The 23,725-nt window shown below is 40.4% G+C and overlaps 1 protein-coding gene across 1 annotated transcript in view; it reads right to left on the minus strand.

Moving 5' to 3' along the window:
* ALDH9A1 (aldehyde dehydrogenase 9 family member A1) overlaps positions 1-14,500 on the minus strand; it is a 51,716-nt gene extending 37,216 nt beyond the window's left edge. The window contains exons 1-2 of the mRNA XM_049881119.1: positions 14,258-14,500; positions 11,832-11,977 (exon numbers count right to left, since the gene is read on the minus strand). Of these exons, the coding sequence (XP_049737076.1) occupies positions 11,832-11,977; positions 14,258-14,438 (327 nt within the window). The 5' untranslated portion in view covers positions 14,439-14,500. The remainder of the gene's footprint in view (positions 1-11,831; positions 11,978-14,257) is intronic.
* Between the last annotated feature and the right edge of the window lie 9,225 nt (positions 14,501-23,725).

Genomic DNA, 23,725 nt, shown 5'->3' on the forward strand with positions numbered 1-23,725 from the left:
AATAGTGAAGGATTCTATGGAGAAAATATTAAACCATGCAGAAAGCATCAAAAGAAGGTGGAAAGAATACACGGAGCCACAGTAGCAAAAAGAATTGGTTGACGTTCAACCATTTCAGGAGGTAACATATGATCAGGAACCAATGGTACTGAAGGAAGAAGTCCAAGCTGCACTGAAGGTATTGATGAAAAACAAGGCTCCAGGAACTGAGAGAATACCAACTGAGGTGTTTCAACAAACAGATGCAGCACTGGAAGTGCTCACTCATCTATGCCAAGAAATTTGGAAAACAGCTACCTGGCCAACTGACTGGAAGAGATCCATATTTATGCCTATTCCCAGGAAAGGTGATCCACCAGAATGCAGAAATTATAGAACAATATCATTAATATCACATGCAAGCAAAATTTTGCTGATAATCAGTCAAAAGTGGCTACAGCAGTATATCGACAGAGGACTGCCAGAAATTCAAGCCGGATTTAGAACCAGGGATATCACTGCTGATGTCAGATAGATCCTTGCTGAACACACAGAATACCAGAAGGATGTTTACCTGTGTTTTATTGACTATGCTAAAGCATTAGACTGTGTGGATCATAAAAAATTATAGGTAACATTGTGGAGAACAGGAATTGCAGAACACTTAATTGTGCTTATGATGAATCTGTATGTGGATCAAGAGGCAGTCATTCAAACAGAACAAGGGGATATTGCATGGTTTAAAATCAGGAAAAGTGTGTGTCAGAGTTATATCCTTTCACCATTCTTACTTAATCTGTATGCTTAGCAAACAGTCTGAGAAGCTAGACAAAAGCAAGGATGTCACCTTGAGGACTAAGGTGCACCTGACCCAAGCCATGGTGTTTCCAATTGCCTCATACACATGCGAAAGCTGGACAATGAATAAGGAAGACCAAAGAATTGACACTTGAATCGCGGTGTTGGCAAAGAATATTGAATATACCATGGACTGCCAAGACAACGAAGAAATCTGTCTTGGAAGCAGTACAACCAGAATGCTTCTTAGAAGCAACGATGGAAGACTAAGTCTCACATACTTTGGACATGTTATCAGGAGGGATCCGTCCCTAGAGAAGGACACCATGCTTGGTAAAGTAGAGGGTCAGTGAAAAAGAGGAAGACCCTCCATGAGATGGATTGACACAGTGCTGCAACAATGGATTGAAGCATAGCAACAATTGTGAGAATGGTGCAGGACCAAGCAGTGTTTTGTTCTGCTGTGCACAGGGTCACTATGAGTCAGAACCAACTCAAGGGCACCTAAGAACAACAATCCTGCCTCATTAACATCATAGAGGTAGGATTTACAACTCAGGAAAATCACATCACATGACAAAATGGTGGACAATCACACAATACTGGGAAATCATGGCCTAGCCAAGTTGACACACATTTTTGAGGGACACAATTTAATTCATAACACCCTTTGAACTTGAAACTGAAGCTGTTTCTGGAGGTCACCTTTCAGCCAAATAATATATTAGCTTATAAAACATACACTATTACCCATGAGTAATGTGCTCCCTTAAACAATCAACTATGTTAGACCAAATGGTCAACATTTACCCAAAAGCAAAGATGAGAGGGCAAGGAGGGGAAAGGAACCTAGATCAATGGAAACAGAACAATGGAAATAATGAGAATTATTATTTCACATTGTGAGAACTGTAACCATTGGCATAGAACAATGTACATAAAAACCGTTAAATGGGAACATTGTGAGAACTGTAACCATTGGCATAGAACAACGTACATAAAAACCGTTAAATGGGAACATTGTGAGAACTGTAACCATTGGCATAGAACAATGTACATAAAAACTGTTAAATGGGAACCTAATTTGCTGTGTAAACTTTCACCTGAAATACAATAAAATATTATTTTTTAAAAAAGGGCCCAAAAGAGCCACATAAACCAGAGACTTAGTCTCATATACTTTGGACATGTTATCAGGACCGTCTGTTAGCCGAAGACAGGGACCATTCCCAAAGCCAACTATTCAGAGAGGGATTTGACTGGACTATGGAGTAGAAAATGATACTGGTGAAGAGTGAGCTTCTTGGATCAAGTAGATGCATGAGACTATGTGGGCAGCTCCTGTCTGGAGGGGAGATGAGAGGGTGGAGGGGGTCAGAAACTGGCCGAATGGACACGAAAAGAGAGAGTGGAGGGAAGGAGTGTGCTGTCTCGTTAGGGGGAGAGCAACTAGGAGTGTATAGCAAGGTGTATATAAATTTTTGTATGAAAGACTGACTTGATTTGTAAACTTTCACTTAATAAAAAAAAAAAGTCCAAAAAAAAAAAAGCTGTTGCCATCAAGTCAATTCTGAGTCATAGCGATCCTACAGGACAGTGTAGAACTGTCCCATAGAGTTTCCAGGGAGCACCTGGTGGATTTGAACTGCTGACCTTCTGGTTAGCTAACGTAGCTCTTAACCACACCACCAGGGTTTCCAAAGGTGAAACAAAAAAAGAGTCAGGGCAGAGTAAAAAATTCACAGACTTTGAAGTTCAACAGACTAGCTCTTCAGCTTACTAGTTACACACTCCTAGATAAGAAATTTAGCCTTCCTAAATTTGTTTCCTCATCTGTAAATCAAGTAAGATAATAGCTACATTCCAGGATGTCTTTGATAATTAAACATGATTATGGACAGAAAAGCACTTTGCATGTCACGTAAGGACTTTTAAAAGGTTAACTCATTTTTATTCAGTTCCTAACTGAAGTCTCACGTCTGCTTACATGTAATACACAATCTTTTGTTTCACCTTTAATAACCTCACTACCAATTTTAGTATCCTCCACTCTGGTCTCCCAACTACTGTGTAGAGTGTCATACACATTTTCCTTACAGCTAATTCATACTCCCATTTTTCCTTCTAAGTGGGAAGTGCCAACTGGGAGGGGAATAGAGGAAAGAATTGCATTACAGGAAGTAATGCTAAAATTTCAATGCAGGTGAAAGGTTACCGAGTTATAGTTCAAGGCTCAAACCTACCGTAACAGATTTCAAAAAAGAGGAACTGAAGGTCCTATGCTCAGGGAAATTAAGAGTCTTAGGGGAAAGAAAGCAATAAACCAATAATTAGAGTACTGCCCATTAACTACTACAGATATAAGCCCAAGGTGCAAGAGAAACGAAGCAGTGGTACCAAATTCAGCCTAGGAAGGTGAAGAAAGCCTTACAGGAATGAGGAAGCTGGAAAAGCTCTCAAAGGTGTACACTGTCACAGCATGTGCCAAAGTACAGGACACGAGAGTACGCACATGGTAAAGAAAGGCCAGGAGTAGAGGTCAGCTGATGCTCAAGGTGCAAGAAGAAAGGTGAAGAAGCTAGAGAAACAAGGGTCTGATCATGAATGGCCAGATGGGCCAGACTGATGAAGAGAGGGCCACCGGAAGATTGTACCCAGGGTAGTACACGATCAAATGTGCACTTTGAGGAAGATCTCTCTGGTGGCAGTGTACAAGATGAACTGACCTTGGGTAGGGCTGGAGGCAGATAAACAGTCTACATACACAGTTGTTTCTTTGTTTAAACAGCGTTGTAATCGTAACATATAACACTTCCCTTTCCTTTTAAATCAAATGAGAGCGACTTTCTTAAGGAGACTCCAGCTGAGAAATGATTGGGTTGCACCAACAAGATCTTTATAATCTGGTAAAAGCACCAAAAGATTGGAAGTAAAAATGGTAACACGTAACTAATAAATGTGAAAAAAATTGTTCATTTTCACTAGGAATCAATGGGCTTCTGGCCATCCTGGAGTAACAGGGACCAGACTGACCCTCCCACCTTAAACAATTCCAGATAAAACAGGTGAAATGACAATTTCGGGCACTGACCATCAGGCATCTCAGGACTGTGATACCCAAGAGAGGGAAACTAATGAGGTAAGCCCCACAACTGCCACAGCCTACTACCTGTAAAGAAGTTCAGTTAGGAACTATGGTAAAAATTTCCAGGCCACAAAACTGGGAGGTGAAACCTAGGTGGAGCCTGGCAGACTCCCTGAGTTGAAGAGACAGATCTGAGAGTCCAAGAAGTCTAAGGAGTTTGCAAGGCAGAGTACAGGAAAGCCGAGGGATACACACAAAGAAAACTCCAAAGATTTGCAAAGCCCCCTGAGTCTTCATCTGAGCACTGATCAGTGCATGTGTATGAGGAAAGTACCAGAAACTAAGAAGATAAATACCTAAGAATAGCAGGTAACAAACTTCCCTGAGCTCACAGAGGGCCAGGAATAGTCCATATTCTCACCAGCTGGGGTAAAAAAAAACCTTATTAATAAACACAGCTACAGGAGAACTCAAGAGTGGGACAAAATTAGCTGTTACGGTCCCACCTAACAAAGCATAAAGGATCAAACTGATCCCAAGGAACTTAACTGTGTCCCTGGACAAAGCTTAAGAATATCTTAAAATACAAGAATATTCAGCACACAACAACATAAAATTCACAATATCCGATAATAATCAAAAATTACTGCCATGAAAAAAACGGGAAGATACAACACATAAACAGGAAGAAAAAAACAAATCAACAGAAACAGATCCGGAAATGACACAGATGATACCATTAGTAGACATGGACATTAAAAGTTATAACTAGGATCTCCACCAACATGGCACTACAGGCAGAAGCACCATGTTGACCCTCTGAAGCAAACACCCAAAAACTAAGTAGAACAGATACAAGTGGTATTCACACCAGGTATGCAAGGATGATTCAATATTAGAAAATTAATGTAATCTACCACATAAACAAAAAGAATCACATGAACATCTCAATCGACACAGAAAAGGCATTCAACAAAGTCCAACACCTATTCCTGATAAATATTATCAATAAAATAGGTATAGGAGGGAAATTCCTCAACATAATGAAGGGCATCTGCACAAAACCAACAGCTAACAACATTCTTAATGGAGAGAGGCTGAAAACTTTCCCTTTGAGTACAGAAACAAGACAAGAATGCCCTGTAACACCTCTCCTATTTAACATTGTGCTGGAAGTTCTAGCTAGAGCAATAAGGCAAGAAAAAGAAATAAAGGGCAGCCAAATTGGTAAAGAAGAAGTAAAACTGTCCCTATTTGTGGATGATCTGATACTATATATAGGAAACTTAAAGAACTCCTCGGCAAACCTACTTGGAACTAATAAAAAGATTCAGCAGAGTAGCAGGTTACAAGATGAACATACAAAAATTAGTAGGATTCCTATAAACCAATAAAAAGAATGACAAAAAGGAAATCAGGAAAACAATACCATTTATAATAGCCCCTAAAAAAATAAAATACTTAGGAACAAATGTAATCAGGCAGGTAAACGAAAACCTACAAAACATTACTGCAGGAAACCAAAACAGACCTATATAAATGGAAAAACTACCATGCTCATGGATGGGCAGACTCAACATTGTGACATCAATTCCACCCAAAGCAATCTACAAATACAATGCAATCCTGATTTGAATACCAACAGCATACTTTAAAGAGATGGAAAAACTGATCATTAGCTTTATATGGAAAGGCAAAAGTCCTCAGATAAGTAAAGCACTATTGAATAAGAATAAAGTAGGAAGACTTGTACCACCTGACTTCAGAACCTACTATATAGTTATGGTACTCAAAACAGCCTGGTACTGGTACAACAACAGACACATTTACCAGTGGAACAGAATTGAGATTCCAATGTAAATCCATCCACCTACAGTCTCCTGATCTTCTACAAAGGCCAAAAGTCCATCAAATGGGGGAAAAGACAGTCCTTTTAACAAATGATGCTGGAAAAACAGGATGTCCCTCTGCAAAACAATGAAACAGGACCCATAGCTCATACCATACACAAAAACTAATTCAAAATGGACCAAAGACCTAAATATAAAACCAAAAACTATAAAGATCATAGAAGAAAAAATAGCATCAATGCTAGCGGCCCTAATACCTGGCATAAACAGGATACAAACAATACACAAACTCCAGAAGGTAAGCTAGACAACTGGGATCTTCCAAAAATTAAACACTTATGCTCATCAAAAGACTTCACCAAAAGGGAAAAAGAGAGCCTACAGACTGGGAAAAAGTTTTTGGCTATGACAAATCCAACGAAGGTCTAATCTCTAAAATCTACAGGAAAATCCAATATCTCTACAACAAAAAGACAATCCAATTAAAAAATGGGCAAAGGATATGAACAGACACTTCACCAAAGAAGACATTCAAGCAGCTAACAGATACACAAGGAAATGCTCCTGATCACTAGCCATTACCCATTGCTGTTGAGTCGATTTCGACTCATAGCAACCCTATATGACAGAGTAGAACTGCCCTATAGAGTTTCCAAGGAGCACCTGGTGGATTCGAACTGCCGACCTTTTGGTTAGCTGCCATAGTTCTGAACCACTATGCCACTAGGGTTTCCCACTAGCTATTAGAGAAATGCAAATCAAAACTACACTGAGATATCATCTCACCAAACATTACTGGCAAATCAAAACAATGGAAATTAACAAATGTTGAAGAGGCTGCAGGGAGACTGGAATTCTTATGCACTGCTGGTGGGAATGCAAAATGACACAACCATTTTGGAAAACAATATGGCACTTCCTTAAAAAGCTAGAAATAGAAATACCATATGATCCAGCAATCCCACTTCTAGGAATATACCCTAGAGTAATAAGAGCTGTCATATGGATAGACATCTACACCCATGTTGATTGTAGCATCACTCGCAATAGCAAAAAGATGGAAACAACCTAGATGCCCATCAACAAATGAATGGATAAATAAATTATGGTACACACACCCAATGAATGCTACACAATGCTAAAGAACAATGATGAATCTGTGAAGCATCTCATGACATGGATGAATCTGGAGTCCATTATGCTGAGTGAAATAAGTCAGTCACAAAAGGACAAATATTGTATGAGTCCACTAGTGTAAAAACTCATGAAAAGGTTTACATACAAAAGAAAACAATCTTTGATGATTACAAGGAAGAGGAGGGGTAAGGATGGAAAACCACTAAATCAACAATAGTTAAATGGTAACTTTGGTAAAGGGTAAGACAGTACACAATACTGTGGAAGCCAGCACGACTTGTACAAGGCAAGGTCATGGAAGCTCCATAGACACATCCAAACTCCCTAAGGGATCAAATTTTCGAGCTGAGGGCTGTGGGGACCATGGTCTTGGGTCATCTACATCAAACTGGCATAACATAGTTTATAAAGAAAATGTTCTCCATTCTACTTTGATGAGTCATCTGGGGTCTTAAAAACATGTGAGTGGCCATCTAAGATAAGATACTCCACCAGTCTCAGCCCATCTAGAACAAGGGAGAATGAAGAAAACCAAAGACACAAGGGAAAGGTTAGTCCAAAGGATGAGACCAGCCCATAAGACAAAGAGACTAAATGGGCACACCAGCCCAGGGGCAAGGATTAGAAGGTAGGAGGGAACAGGAAAGCTGGTAATGGGGAACCCAAGTCGAGAAGGGGAGAGTGCTGACATGTCATGGGGTTGGCAACCAATGTCACAAAACAATATGTGCATAAACTGTTTAATGAGAAACTAGTTTGTTCTGTAAACCTTCATCTAAAGTACAATAAAAAAATTTTTTTAATGTTAGCTTTTCAATAAATGCTGATAGTTCCAAAAAAAAAGTCATTATAACTATTTTCCATATATTCAAGAAGGCAAGGGACAACATGACATGATAAGGATAGATACGAAACAAAAAAAGACTCAAACTGAGTTTCTAAAGATAAGAAATATAATGTCTGAGATGAAATATATGCTGGATGGGATTTAACATCAGATTAGGTACTACAGAAGGCTAGTGATGAAGATACAACAACAGAAATTATCAGAAATAAAACACACAGACAAAAAAGACTGGAAAAAAAAACAAACAGCATCAGTGAGCTGTCGGACAGGTTTTAGTGGCCTAATATACATGCAATTGGAGCCTGGAATGCAAGGAGATACAGGAAGGGACAGAAAAAAATACCTGAAGAAATAATGGCTAAAACTTTTCTAAATTTAATGAAACTATAAATATACAGATTCAAGATCAACAAACCCCAAGCAAAAGAAATATGATGAAAATCACACCAAAGTACATCATAATCAAATTGCTTAAAATCAGTGATAGAGAAAATCTTAAAAGCAGCCAGAAAAAAAAAAGAGACACATTATATGTAGAGGAACAAAAGTATGAATGACAACCAGTGACAGATTACCCAGTAAGCAAGGTACACACAGGCTTACTTATGCTTACTTATTAATCTGCAGTGCACGATTTCACCTGTTTTCACAATTGTGCACTACAGATTAGTAAGTACACAATTAAACCCTTACATACTTTACTTACTGTAAACCTGCATGTACCTTTTTACTGGTTAATCTGCCCCTGATGACTGCAGACTTTTCTTTGGAAACAATGCAGTACAGGAGACAGTGAAACAACAACTTTAAAGTACTGAAAGGAAAAAACTGTCAACCTAGAACACATACCTAAAATTCTTTCAGTAATGAAAGAAAATTAAAGACTTTTCCAGATATACAGAAGCTGATAAAAACATCACCAGCAGGCCTGCATTATAATAAATGCTAAAGGAAGTCGTTTGAGCAGAAGGAACATGATACCAGACGGAAATCTGAATTTACACAAAGGAATGAAGAGCAACAGAAATGGTAAATATGTGGATAAATAAAAAAAATAATTTTCCCTTATTTTAAAATCTTTTAAAAAGATAACTTATTGTTTATCGTAAAGAATGAAGGAGGGTAAAGAGCTGCAAATTTCAGTTAACTAGAAAAATGACGAAAAGAACTGCCTGAGGTCTGATATGATTGTAAATTGTGGTCAGAGGGTGGGATTTGTGCAGTTATGGAATTATTTTGGGTAAGGACAGGTTCAGAGCATATCGTCAGACCAAAGGTTAAAAAAAAAAAAGTACTAACATATTTCTGACTAATAAACAATACATAGATATTAAAGAAAATGGGGGTACAAAAAGAAAAGAAATGAAAACTATAATTACTATCACCCCACCAGCCATTTACAAAAACTATTAATTTGGGGGTTTCTTTCTTTCCTTCCATTATTTTTAACATATACTTTTTCATATGTGTAATATTCTTTTTTTTTTAATACAAACAAAATTGTGAAAACAATATATATGCTGATTTATGTATTACTTTTGGGGGAAAATAAAACTGACTGCTAACAAAAATTATAACAAATTAGGAATAAAATATATGACTATAATAGCACAAAGGCTAGGAGATAGGAAACAGAAACATACATACAACAGTACTTAAAGGTAGACTGTGATAGGTTAAATATGTATACTATAAATCCTAAAGTAGTGTTTCTCAGCCTTTTTTTCATTATCACCCCCCAACAAGCCTTTTTTACACATTTTTTCCCTGTCTTCCCCATTAAATTTTATACCACAGATACATCGTAATTTGTGCTTTATACATAAAAAGAGTAGGCTTGTTTCCACCCCCAAAGAACTAAATTTCAGCCCCCTAGAAATGTATCACTTCTATTAAGAATAAAGGCCCTAAAGCAACCACTGGAAAAACAAAGGCGCAGCTAATAAGCCAACAAAGGAAACAAAATAATATTTAAAAAAAAAAATTCAAAAGAAAGCAGAAAAAAGATGACAATGGGAACAAAAAACAGATAGGGCCATAGGGCCAACAAAAAACCAACATGGCAGATTTAAATACATGTATATCAATAAACACACTAAATGTAAATGTCTAAACACCCCAATTAAAAGGCAGAGATTACCAGATTAGATAAGAAAGCAAAACCCTACTATATGTTGCCTACAATAAACCCATTTTAAATACAAAGACAAAAATCGGTTAAAAGTAAGAAGATACAAAAAGATAAACCATTCTAAACTGAATTAAAATAAAGGTAAAATGGTTATATTAATACCAGAAAGGTTCTATTTCACGGCAAAAAAATTATCAAGATACTAAAAGTGATTTTAAAAAGTCATTTTATAATGATAAAGGGGTCAATTCTTAAAAGGGCATACCAATCCTAAATGTTTATGCACTAGGAATTAATGAAAGCCAAACTAAAATAATAAATTACCATTTTTGAGTTATCAGTTTGGATAACTCAAAATGAAATGAAATCTTAATTTCAAATTAAAATGATTTGAAATTCAATTAAAATGAATTGAAATTAGATTAAAATTAAAAAATGAATTTTGAACAATGGGGGAAATGCTTTGTTGTGAGAAAATGCTCCATAAATATTTTAATATTTCTGCATGGTCCTCATTTTCTCAGCAAGACACTGGCCAGCTGACTGAACAGTAAAGGTCTTGGAAGGTGTAATTATTGTCTTTGTAAAGACAGATTTCTGAGAGATTTGGAGATGTAAAGCTCTCTACTTCCCCTTCATGGAGACATCTGCTTAAATTCCAGGGGAATAAATAAACACTAGGGGGAGATACGCCTAATGACAGAGCAGAGAATGGGCAGATTTACCAGTAGTCCCTATATAAGTTAAGTCTCATAATTCTGGGGTTCTCAACATGCTGCAGGCACAGAGTAACATGTGGCTCTCAACACATCACTCTGAGGATTAGGGCTCAACAACCAGGGCTAAAATATTGCTCTGGCTGCTAAATTTTGCCATGAGTAATAAACCACCTGTTTCTCTGGTCCAGAAAGCTTCAGGTCTCCTGTCAAAACACACACACACACACACACACGCACACCCTTATAAGCAGGATAGCTGTCAGACCCTTCAGGTCTCCTGTCAAAATACACACATACACACACACACACACACACACACCCTTATAAGCAGGATAGCTGTCAGATCCTTCAGTTTCTGACTTCACACTTATGATAGAAAATCACCACAGTCCTACCATTCAGAGATATTCATATTTTTCTGTATATTCTGAAATTTTCTAACTCTAGTACTTTTGATTTTTAAGATTGTTAAAAGTTTAACTTTTTTTTTTTTAAAGAAGGCCAACCAAACCAAATCCACTGTCACCAAGTCAATTCCAACTCATAGAGACCCTACAGGACCCAGTAGAACTGTCCCACAGGATTTCCAAGGGTGTAAATCTTTACAGAAGTAGACTGTCACATTTTTCGCTCTCAGATTGGCTGGTGGGTTCAAACTGCCGACCTCTTGGTTAGCAGCCAAGTGCTTTAGCCACTGTGCCACCAGGGCTCCTCTTAAAGAAGGCAAACAAACAAAAAAAAAACCCATTGCCAGCAAGTCGATTACAATAGTGACCCTACAGGACAGAACAGAACTGCCCCTTAGAGTTTCCAAGGAGCATCTGGTGGATTCCAATGCCAACCTTTAGGTTAGCAGCAGAGCTCTTAACCACCGTGTCACCAGGGCTCCTAAAGAAGGCAACATCTATGAAATCTTCTCCGGCAATTAAGGTAGAAAACAAATCTGGAAAAAAGAGACTTAAGAGTCATCAGGAAAAAGTAAAAGGGAAACAAGTACCCAAACATGATTTAAAAAGAACAGACAAGCTACAAATGATCCACTAACTCAAAACAAAGTTGGAAAAGAAAACCCGCCAAGGCAGATGTCCCAAAGAGTCAAGATTCAGATGGACATTACTGAATGAACGCTTGTTTTACAGACCAAGGTGAGCATATGGGAATGTCTTTCGATCTCATAAAAACAGTACAACCTAATACTGCATCAAAGTCGAACTGCAAATCATCAAAAAGAACCCTCAGTGCAATGCAAGAGGGGTTTTTTGGAAGGGAATAAATTAAAACATACCCTGATTATCCTGGCAGCCTCCAAAAGGATTCGGCAACGCTCCATGCCAGATTTTTGACGCCATATTTTAAAGGCAGCCTTTGCATCTTGAATAGCCAAATTTACTTCCTTTTCTCCTGAACAAGTGAAAGTAGCTATCACTCGACCTGTAAAGAGGGGGAAAGGCAGAGTTATCTCAAACTGCTGTCACACATTTAAATAAAGCATTACGTTTTCAGATCTCCTCTTAGTGATCCCGTTCTTGCTTTTAAGTATGGTTTGATTCAGTGATCACCCCTATACCAGCAGTTCTTAACTATATTTTGGGGTCACAGACGCTTTTAAGAATCTAATAACTGTTGCAAATCTCTCTTCAGAAAAACATCCTCACCCACATGACAGAATTACAGAGAATTCATACTCCCTGCCCAAAGTCCACCATGGATTTAGGGTTAAGAAACCCTGCCATTGTCTAGCCTATAGCTGGGTTTATTAACATCAACTTCCTATAAATCATTTTGCAACTGTCTTGGTCATCTAGTGCTGCCATAACAGAAATACCACATGGTTTTAACAAAGCAAAATTTATTTTCTCATAGTCCAGTAGGTTACAAGTCCAAATTCAGGGCGTCGGCTCCAGGGGAAAGATTTCTCTCTCTGTTGGCTCTGGAAGAAAGGTCCTTGTCCTCAATCTTCCCTGGTCAAGGAGCTTCTCAGGCACAGAGACCCGTGTCCAAAGGACGTGCTCTGCTCCTGGTGCTGCTTTCTTGGTGGTATGAGGTCCCCCACTCTCTGCTTGCTTCCCTTTCCTTTTATCTCTTTAGAGATAAAAGGTGGTACAGGCCACACCCCAGGGAAACTCCCTTTACCTTGGATCAAGGAGGTGACCTGAGTAAGGTGGTGTTACAATCCCACTCTAATCCTCTCAACATAAAATTACAAAAACAAAATGGAGGACAACCATACAATACTGGGAATCATGGCCTACCCAAGTTGATACACATGTTTTTGGGGGGACACAATTCAATCCACGACAGCAACACTGCTTAACACTGTGTGAGAATCTCAGGGGTCTTACAAAATCAAAGTTGAAAGTAATGTCTCCTGCATTATGAACTCTGATTTTAAAACCCTCGTCTATGCTGTATGTAAGTTATACCACACTGATACTTCATGAATATGGTTAATAAACAGCAATATCAAGAAAAGATATCCCTAAAAGCTATATATGTATGTATATGTATATACATGTATATATATATATATTTTTTTTATGCACATAGTATCCCCCCTCCCCCCTGCCCCAAATATAAACAAATCCATTCTCGCCTTTTCTTACTTCAACTTTACCCTTCCCTAGCCCTATCCTGGGGCTAAATATGAAATGATCAGTTTTTCTTTCCCCAAGAATACAAGTATGTCAATTCAGCAGTTCCTTCTCCCCTCCCAGAAGAACTCCTGGCGCTGTGCTTTTTCCAGACACGTCACAAAATCTGCAATTTCTGCTACAAGTTTGAGAAGCCGGTTGGTAAAGGCAGCGACTGAAATCATACACAGTGCAAATAACTGAAATAAAGGGCAATTTTTCTTCCTTTTGTACCATTATCCAAAGGGGGAAGGAGCTTCCTCATACTACAAGAGAAGGGTGATGATCTGTGGCCCCTTCCTGCTCTGACAAACTGCTGCTCTGAGGTTTGGTGTGGTTGGTTAATCCTCAATTCCCTTGTCCCTTGCAATTCAGTTTTATCATTCTGGCCACATGCCATTCTGGTTTGCACAAAACATTTTCCTCTCCATAAATACTCCATTAAAACCAGCAAAACAAACAAATAACTCTTCCTCCTTAGCTTTGTGATCTTCAGCTTTGCCAGTGGAAATCCACCGCCTGCCTAGCACAGCGTGAGGAAAACATAAACACTAAAGGCGGGACTCTTTTCCTTTCCAATTCTGATTCACCTACAGAAATATTTTAACACTAGAGAACGGAAAGAAGGTCCTCATTCATGCTCGTTAGAAATTATCTGTGTGGGCCCCAACATTCCCAGTACAAATGTTTCTCCCCGACCCCAGGCGTCCTTCCAGAAATCCTCTTCTGTGCAGGCGGCTGAAGATACCATAGCGGTCCTAGCGTTACAAATTAATAATTAACAACGGCACAACTTGATGCACCGGGACTTTGTGGACTCTGTCATCACCCCACCACGCAACTCACTACCTTCTCCCTTCTGCTGGACTTCCCTCCTATCCTGGCGCGTGATGCTGGCAGAGAACTGTTAGGTGCCTACACCTAACACTGTATACTCCTCACTCTCACTTACCCGTGTTCAGTAAATGTTTGCTGAATGCGCTAACTAAAATGGAGGTCCGGGCATTAAATATGTGCACCCCTGGGATGGGGGCGCGTCAGCCCCGCGCTCCGGCCCCGCCACGTCCCCTGCCCCGGATACCTGTCGCCGGCTCGAACGCCTTCTCGGTGCCGGAGGCGTCTGCCGGCTCCACGCGGGACCCGCCGCGGTAGTTGAGCGGCTGCGATACGACGAAGGTGCCAGTACTCATGGCGGCAAAAGAAGCAGGTTGAAAAACGCGGAGAAGCGCAGACTTTGCGGCCAGGCCCGCTTGGAGAAACATGTGGGGCGGCGCCGCAGCTAAGGTCGGAGTTGAGGTGCCAAGAACTGGGGCCGGGCCTCCGGGGAGGCGGGGCAGGGGCGGGACCTCCGGGGAGGGGAGGGCAAGGGCAGGGGCGGGGCAGGGGCGGGACCTCCGGGGCGGGGAGGGGCGAGGGCGGGGGCGGGGCAGGGGCGGGACCTCCGGGGCGGGGAGGGGCGAGGGCGGGGGCGGGGCAGGGGCGGGACCTCCGGGGCGGGGCGGGACGGGGCGGTAAGGGCTGCGGCCTGGTTCTGCGCAGAGGGGTGGAGGAAGTGACGGGGCGGGGCGGCGGGGGCGGGGCCCCATGGGAATCGCGATCGGCGGAGGACGCGGGCGGGGTGAGCGGCGGGGCGGGGCCTCCAAGTGGGGGACGTGGGGCCTGGGAGGCGAATCTGCGGTCCTGGTACTGACAAGGATCCCTGATGGTTCAGTGATTAAGGTCGACAAAGCCAAAAGGTCGACAGTTTGAATCCACCATCTGCTCTTTGGAAACACCACGGGACACTACTCTGCCCTGTAGGTTGCTATGAGTCGGAATAGACTTGATGGCAACAGCCGTGCAGTGCTTTATATTTTGCCTAGCGTTTTCAGGGACATCATAGAAACCCACTCTTGATCCTATCAGCTAAAGAAAGCAGAGGACTGCAGCTCTTCGCTTGCCAAGAGTATGACTTTGGAGGTTACTTCACTCTTGATCCATCGTTTCTTTATCTGTATAATACAATTTAAGGGTTACTGTAAAGACCAAGGGATGTATTCTCAAGCAGGTATGAGGCATTGTGATGTGAAACTGCTTTTTAAATTCTAAAAGAGCAATGTAAATGCTATTAATGACAGTGACACAAACAGAAGCCCATTGTACAGCATACAAAGAGCAACGTACGCATGAAAAGGTCTGAGGAATAAATACACGCCTGCTGTACTAGAAACCTGCGGCTCAGAGGACTCGGGTCTCAGTCAGCGAGGGATCTTACAAAGACAACCTTGTTCATTCTTCTTACTGAACTACCATGCATGTGCAGCAGAGTCTTCTATGAACAGAAAGTAACTGACCATTTGGATGTCGTTTTTTACAGTCTTGCTTCTCTTCTAGGAGTTGGAATTTTTCTCAATATTCTTTCTTTACCTGTTGTTGTTGTTGTTAGTTGCCGTTAAGTTATCTGACCAGGGACAGATTACCCAATAAACGAGGTAAGCAGAGCTTAGGGCATCAACAAAACGGGGCACCCGTTGTCCAAAGCAAAGATCCATAGATGCCAAGCAGACAGGACAGGAGGAAAAGCAAGCACTGCAGTGGGAGGGAACTGGCAGGGCACTAAATGAAGCTGATACCAGCTCCAGTGCTGAGAATGTGCTGGCAGGAAATTAAGTTCATGCGGGTTCAGGAGGGCACCCACATGCAAGGTCGTTTAAGCTTTGAGACCCCTACCACTTCAACACCTTCATTGGCATCTGTCTTCCACGGTTCTCTCCCATGAAATCGAACTCCTTATCTCAGCAGGTTTCTTGGGAGTACACTTTTTCTTTCTAATAAACAAGAGGTGTGGATGGGCTGTCAAGTCTGACTCTTGCTGCATTCACCCAATATGCACCCGGATCCAACATGAGCAGCTACTGGGCAAGGAAGGATTACATTGATAAATAACAGGTTTCTAATCCATTTTGAGAGAACCATCTTGTATATCCACGTTGATTGATCAAGCAACTCCAGCCAGGAGGGCCAGCAATGCTCTTTGCCAGGCTACAAACACAAGGCCATGATCTTGTACATGTCCTGGCAAACAACCAATGGAAACTCCTTTCCCAGATGATGTGCAAAAGCAAGGGAACTCAAATAAGGCAACCATTGCAATCAATTCAATCAAGTTACTTTTTAACTGTATAGCATTTACATGCAGAGTTATGTCCTAAGTTTTGTAAACTATAATATTTATAACTTTAAAATATGTTTGGAATAGACATGGGTGCAATCTAGCATACATTTAATATAATACTAACATGGGTAATAATTTATTGTAATACTAACATAGCAAACGTCCAAGAATACTGGAAAGATTTGTATTTATCTAACACAAAAAGTTTTAATTCGTGTATCAAGTGAGTTTTTTTTTTTTATTGTCTGTTGTGCAGGACACGGTGCTTGATATTACTCTATATATGCTAAGAATGAGGTATTAGGAAGAGGACACAAAATCCAATATTCATTTATCATGCAAAATGTTTCTGTCTTGCAACAATGACTGTGTTTCTGAATCCATCTTCCAAGAAAGCAACAAAGGGTGTTTATCAGAACCTTACATTTCTAGTTCATCAAAATATTTACGTATCTTCATGTAAGGAAATTGAGAACAATTCCTCAAGGAAATAAAGTAGGTGAATATTTAGATAATAAAAATTAGATAAATGTATTTTATTTTGCATTTCCCTTCAGAATGATTTTCTTTTAAGAAATTGATGAATATTGTTACAACTTGTAAAACAAACTTGCTCATCAAGAAGTGGTGCCATTTTTACGTCAATTACATATCTATCTCCAAATATGGGAATTGAACAATTCTGCAAAGAAAATGTATATTTTATAAATTTTATATATTATAATAATTATATTTTCCTTTTCATTTTTGATCGATTGAGTATAACCTCACATTCAGTTCTCTCTCGTCAATCACATAAGAATGCGCCAACGGCACTATAATCACATGACCTGTGACATATCTGGTCCTGTCCCACACAAAGCAAACCAAAATACATCTTCAGATTGAGCATGCTCTTGTATTTGAATCATGCTCTTTGTGATCGCTCTTGCACCAATTGGGTATAAGCAATAGTCCAATGAACTGTAAATTACTGAACAGAAAGAGGGCCAAGTGATTGTCAACATCACAGTGGACCATTTGAAAATTAAAGTTGAAAATTTCTGAATTGGAAACAAACAAGGTTCTGTAGTCAGAATATATTTCTAGGGTGGAAAACTAATGGCAAAAATTACGAGAGAGTGGCTACTATATGCTCCAGCAGTTGGTTCTGTATTTTGTTTGCAAACTGTTCAGTTCTAAATAATTTAATTCTCAGTTTGTTACTGTTGGATTTAGTGATTGGCAACTCAAATATGATTGATAAACATGAAAACGGTTCAATTCACAGAGATTGTATGTTGTCATATTTAAACCAAAGACATGTTTTGGCTTCACTCATGAACTAGAAACACGATGAAAAACGTCAGTATTGGAAGGCTATTTTGCAACATGTTGTTGCAGTCACTATAACATCACTGAACATAGACTACCTTTTGGAGGAACAAATGAAATGTTTGAGTCTCCACAAAATGGAAATTTTGGCGGTTTACTTAAACTTGTTGCTCAGTTTGATCCATTTTTAGCAGGTCACATCTCAAAATATGGTAACACATGAAAGAACAACCCGTCGTATATGTCTATAACAACATGTAAACAATAAACAAAATAAGTGATAAAGTTCAATCAACTATTTTCAGTAAATTAGGTATAGGTCAATATTTCAGTTTGTCTGTAGATTGCACTCCTGATCTTTTTCATACAGGTCAGCTAAGTATTGTTTTAAGACGCATATCTCCAACAAGTGGAAAACTTGTTAAGCAATTTGTCACATTTACTAGCTTAAGAAGTCATACCGTGAAGAAATTGCAAATAAAGTACTTCGTTATTTATGTAAAGTTTGCAAAATTGATTTTTCTAAGTGCAGAGGCCAGTCCTATGACAACGCTCAGTATTTCAGGGTGTTATAAAAGCATGCAGCAGAAAATTTAAAATGTAATGCATATGCCATTTTCATACCATGTGCTGCACATTCACTTAACCATATGGAACATAGTGTAGTAGATTGTTGTAAGGAAGTGGTTGATTTTTTTTCTACTGTTCAGTTACTCTACACATTTTTTTTCCACCCCTACTCTCTCTGATGGGCAGTTCTTATAACATATTTAGGTGATGATCAGGTATTAAAATATCTTTCTAATATACATTGGAAAGCACATGCTGTAGCAATGAGTGCAATCCTACACTCAGATTCTAAATGCCTTAGAAAATATTGCTGAAAAGCAGACAAAAAAGGAGAGATCAAAAGAGAAGCTGAAAATATCACCAACAAAATGCAAACACTATGGTATGTATTTATGTTGGTTTTATGCGGAATAATACATTGCAGCATTTCATCAGACAAGTCAAGCTCTCCAAAGCTCAGAAGTAAATTTAAAGACATGCGCAGATCTCTACCAGTCATTAACAGGGTATTTACATACTATAAGAGGAGATATTGAAAATTTTGAAAACACAACAAAACAAATACCAGCAAATATTGATTGTGGAGCAGATCATTGTTGCAGAATCACTAGAAAGAACAAGTAAATGACAGAAGTGATCCAGAGCATTGAGTGCCAGAGATCAATTTCACCTAACCACATAAAACACCATCATTGACACACTTAAATCTTGCATGAAAAGAAGGGCAAAAGTGTATCAAGTTCTTCAAATAGATTTTCCTTCTTAAACAGTGTGGATATGCCTGATGAAGAATGTATGAAAACATCCAAGAAATCAGTGTAGGCTTATTCCAATGACTTAAATACAGACCTTTATGGAGAAGTGCAAAAATTTCATTCTTACAAGAAAACTAAGTTCACAGATTCAGGAAAGACAAATTTTACTCATGTAGGCATGTATGATTTCATAACAGAAGATAAAATACAATACATGTTTCCCAATGTTGAAGTTGCTTTATGCATATTCCAAACTTTAACGATCACAGACTGCACAATAGAATGCTCTTTCTCGTCCCTAAAGAGACTCAAAAACCCTCAGCATATAACAATGATTCAAGAAAGACTATGCTCATTATCCTTATGTATGGAAGTATATATTTTTAGCAACTTAATTGTGATGAAACCATTGAAGAATTTGTAAGAGCAAAGAATAGAAGGAAATGTTTCTAATTATAACATGTTTAAAAAAGAAAGTTTCCATTGTGTCGATTCTGACTCATAGTGACCCTATAGGACAGAGTAGAACTGCCCCATAGAGTTTCCAAGGAGCGTCTGGTAGATTCAAACTGCTGACCTTTTGGATAGCAGCAGTAGCTCTTACCAACTACACCACCAGCATTTCCCTAATTATAACATGTTAGAGATGAAATCGCTATCTAAAAATAAAATACAGTAATTTGTGAGTAAGCAGAGGAGGGGCATCACAGATTATCAGTGTTTAGGGCTCTCACATGCCTTCATTCGGCCCTGGTAAATGCAGTTTCTGCACGTTGAAGCGCAGCAGACATCTAATCATGGCATCATTCTTGACTATTTAAAAACCATCAAATACTCCTAGCTGTTTTTCACCCTCATTTATTCCTAATGGCCTAGAGATGTGACAAGACCGATTTTACAGAAGCTCACTCGGGCATTACTTAGAAATAGTTATGGATTAAATTAGAAAACAGTTACTCAGCTGCATGGCTGGTGTAAGGTCATGAATATAAAACTTGCTTAAAACATCAACTCTTAAACAAATACGACCTCCTATCATCCAGGTCCTGATGGAGCAGCAGTTAAGGGCTTGGCTGCTAACCAAAAGGTTGACCATTGGAATCCACCAGCCACTCCTTGGAAACCCTACAGGGAAGTTCTACTCTGTCCTGTCAGGTTACTATGAGTCAGAATTGACTCAATGGCAAGGGGTTTGGTTTGTTTTTTTCTCCTTCTTTCTCTCTAGTGGAGGCGCCACTGTAATCACTCTTGCCAGTTCAGAAGCAGGGTAGAGAGGAGAAACATTAGGAACTGTGGATGCATGTATGGGGTGGGGCATGGGCACGGTAGGGTGTGTATCTTTCTGGGAGCCTCCCCTGTGAAGAGTTCACCAGAAGCTACCATTTACTTAGCACTGTACCTCTACAGGAAGCGCTAGTGGCACAGTGGTTAAAGTGATGAGCTGCTACCCAAAAGATCGGCTGCTAACTGAAAGGTCTCCAACCTCGCTGCAGGAGAAAGATGTGGTAGTCTGCTTCCATAAAGATTACAGCCTTGAAAACCCTATGGTGCAGTTCTACCCTGTCCTATAGGGCCACTATGGGTCAGACATAGCTCCACGGCAACAGCTTTGGTTTGGCACATCTACAGATTTTTTTCTAGTAATCACACCAGCCCTGTGAGATGCATTTGATCAACTCAGATTATACTGATGAGCACACCTAAGGTTCGACCTGGTGAAGCCAGCCAGGACTCCACCTCCAGCCAGGGATCCCCAAGCCTGGGCCGTTCAAGCTGGAGAAGTAGGAGTCACTCCAGTCTGCAACCTTCCCTGAGGTTATCATAGGGCTCCAGATTTCCAGCTTATTCTATTCACTAGAACAGTCAGCACTTCCCAACCTTCCTGCTGCTCCCCTTTTCAAGGCTTCTTGATCATTCAAGTCATATTTATTGAATGCCTGTTATGGCCAGGCCCAGTTCTTTCTTGGTGTGGGGATGCTTTGGAGAATTAAATAAACATGTGCTCTGCCTGTGGCGTGGAGCTGCCAGTCCATCTCATCACGAAGACTGGCGATAAACAAATAGGTGTATGTCCACCAGCAAGTGCCAAGAAGGAAATGGACAGGAGTAAAAGGGCAGGCATACAAGGACAAGAGAGACTTCCGTATACAAGTTGTCTGGGAAGGCTGAGACCTACAGGATAAGAAGAACCAGCAGTACAGAAAACTGGGGGAAGAATGTTCTAGACAGAGGAACCTCAAGTGCCAAGTTCCTGAAGCAGAAGTGAGTTTAGTTTAAGGAATTGACAGAGGGGGAATGCAGTAATGCAGATGGGTAAGCTCAGAAGTGAGCAGGGCCGATCCTGCGAGGCCAGAACACCAATGACATATGGTTAAGGTGGTCTGTAAGTGGGTTGAATAGTGCCCCCCAAACTCATGTCCACCCACAACCTCAAGAATGTGACCTTATTTTGAAATAGGGTCTTTGCAAATGTGATAAGGACATACTAGAATAGGGTCTTTGCAAATGTGATAAGATAAGGACATACTAGATTAAAAAAAAAAATTATTTTTTATTTTTTTTTTAGAAACCAAAAAACCAAACCCACTGCCGTTGAATTGATTCCAACTCATAGCGACCCTATAGGACAGAGTAGAACTGCCCCATAGAGTTTCCAAGGAGCGCCTGGCAGATTTGAACTGCCGACCTCTTGGTTAGCAGCTGTAGCACTTAACCACTATGCAACCAGGGTTTCCTACTAGATTAGGGTAGGCACTAAATCCAGTGACTGATATCCTTGTAAGAAAAGGACACACAAGAAGAGAAGGCCACGTGAAGACAGAGGGAGAGATCGGAGTGATGCAGCAACAAGGATTCTTCCCTGAAGTCTTCAGAGGGGGTCATAGCCCTGTTGAAACCTTGATTTTGAACTTCTAGGCTCCAGTTGTGAGAAAATAAATTCTGTTGTTTTCAGCCAGTCTGTGGTTTTGTTATGAGAGCCCTGGAAAACTAATACAGGGTCTAGACTGTGGTGTGACCAGAATTTCACACTTCAGGTCCTTCCCCTGACCCTGCCTCTTCTCTACTCTCAGCTTATCAAAAAACGGATACTTAAGGAGCAAGAAGACAGACGGCCTTGCCTGCCTCATGTGGGGACCTGGGAACTATGGGCTACTGCAATGCTTAGCACACACCAACGTTTGCTGAGTGGATCAAAGGCCCAGCTTCCTCAGGACTCCTGTACCAGTGTCTCCCTGCAGCTATCACCAGGCATCTTTCTTGGCCCCTAAAAATAAAATAATTAAAAAGAATTTTTTTTTTTTATCTGAACAAGCCCTTGGCTACCACCTTCCCATGGGCTGCCTCCATCCAGAAAAAGGGACAGGCACCTGTGGCAGGAGCTGGCATCTGGAATTGGCATGCCTCCTTTCCCAGGTGACCCAGGGATAGTACCAGGTCCTGGTCCCGTCAGGCTGGAAGGCTCCTGGACAGGGCATGGAAGAGCCAGAACCTTCTTGTGGCCCTTCACTCCCTCTTGTTCCCAGCCTGGAAGCACCCTGCCCCTGGGGTCCTCGTACCTCCCCCCGCCCCACTTCACTTCTGTGGTCCTCCCAGTGCAACTGAGTATGCGCACACAGCAAGAATCAAGACACTCACTGAGATGAATCCTGACTGGAGTTGCAGGGGAGCCTCCAGGAGAGGCAGGACTCAAGAGCTGAGATGAAGGAAGGGGACTGTCTTAGTCATCTAGTGCTGCTATATCAGAAATACCACAAGTGGATGGCTTTAACAAACAGAATTTTATTTTCTCACAGTCTAGTAGGCTAGAAGGCCAAATTCAGGGTGTCACCTCCTGGGGAAGGCTTTTTCTCTCTGTCAGCTCTGGAGGAAGGTCTTTCTCTTCAATCTTCCCCTAGATCAGAAGCTTCTCTGTGCAGGAAGCCCAGGTCTAAAGGACGAACTCTGCTCCTGGTGCTTCTTTCTTGGTGGTATGAGGTCCGCCCTCTCTGTTTGCTACCCATCGCTTTTATCTCTTGAGAGATAAAAGGTGGTGCAGGCCACACCTGCTGGAAAACTCCCTTTACATTGGATCAGGGATGTGACCTGAGCAAGCCTGTTATAATCCCACCCTAATCCTCTTTAACATAAAATTACAATCACAAATGGAGGACAACAATACAATATGGAACTCATGGCCCAGCCAAATTCATACACATAATTTTGGGGGGACATAATTCCATTAAGTACCTTTGATATTATCATGTCAGCCATTTTACTTGTATTACATTTAATCCACACAAGCCTGGAAGGTAGTGAGTAGTGTTCCCAAAGTATGAGAGAGGGAACTGGAGTTCAAAGAGATGAGACAACTTGCTCAAAGCTGGGATTCAAACCCAGGTCTCCTGGTTTAGGGCCTCCACTGCTGTCCTGACTCTGCTTTGCTCTCACCAAACAGAGAAGCAGAGGTATGACCATTATCATAATCCTAATAGCAAACACTCAGGGACGGATTACTCAATAAGCAAGGTAAGCATGTGCTTTAAGGCATCAACAAAACAGGGGCACCAGTTGATGAGAGATCTATCTAAAAATAAAATACAGTAATTTGTTGTAATATTTGTTCTCTGATCATTAAATTTTCTTTTATGATATCTTTTCATTTGTTCGTCTAGAATTATAGCATTTATTATGAAACAAGCATCAAAATTGAAGTATAAGCTTTTTAAAGCAAAATTGATCAAAGTCAATTTTTCATTGTGGGAGATTGTCTTAGACA

Source organism: Elephas maximus, chromosome 3, assembly GCF_024166365.1.
Source record: "Elephas maximus indicus isolate mEleMax1 chromosome 3, mEleMax1 primary haplotype, whole genome shotgun sequence".
Classification (NCBI taxonomy): Eukaryota; Metazoa; Chordata; class Mammalia; order Proboscidea; family Elephantidae; genus Elephas; species Elephas maximus.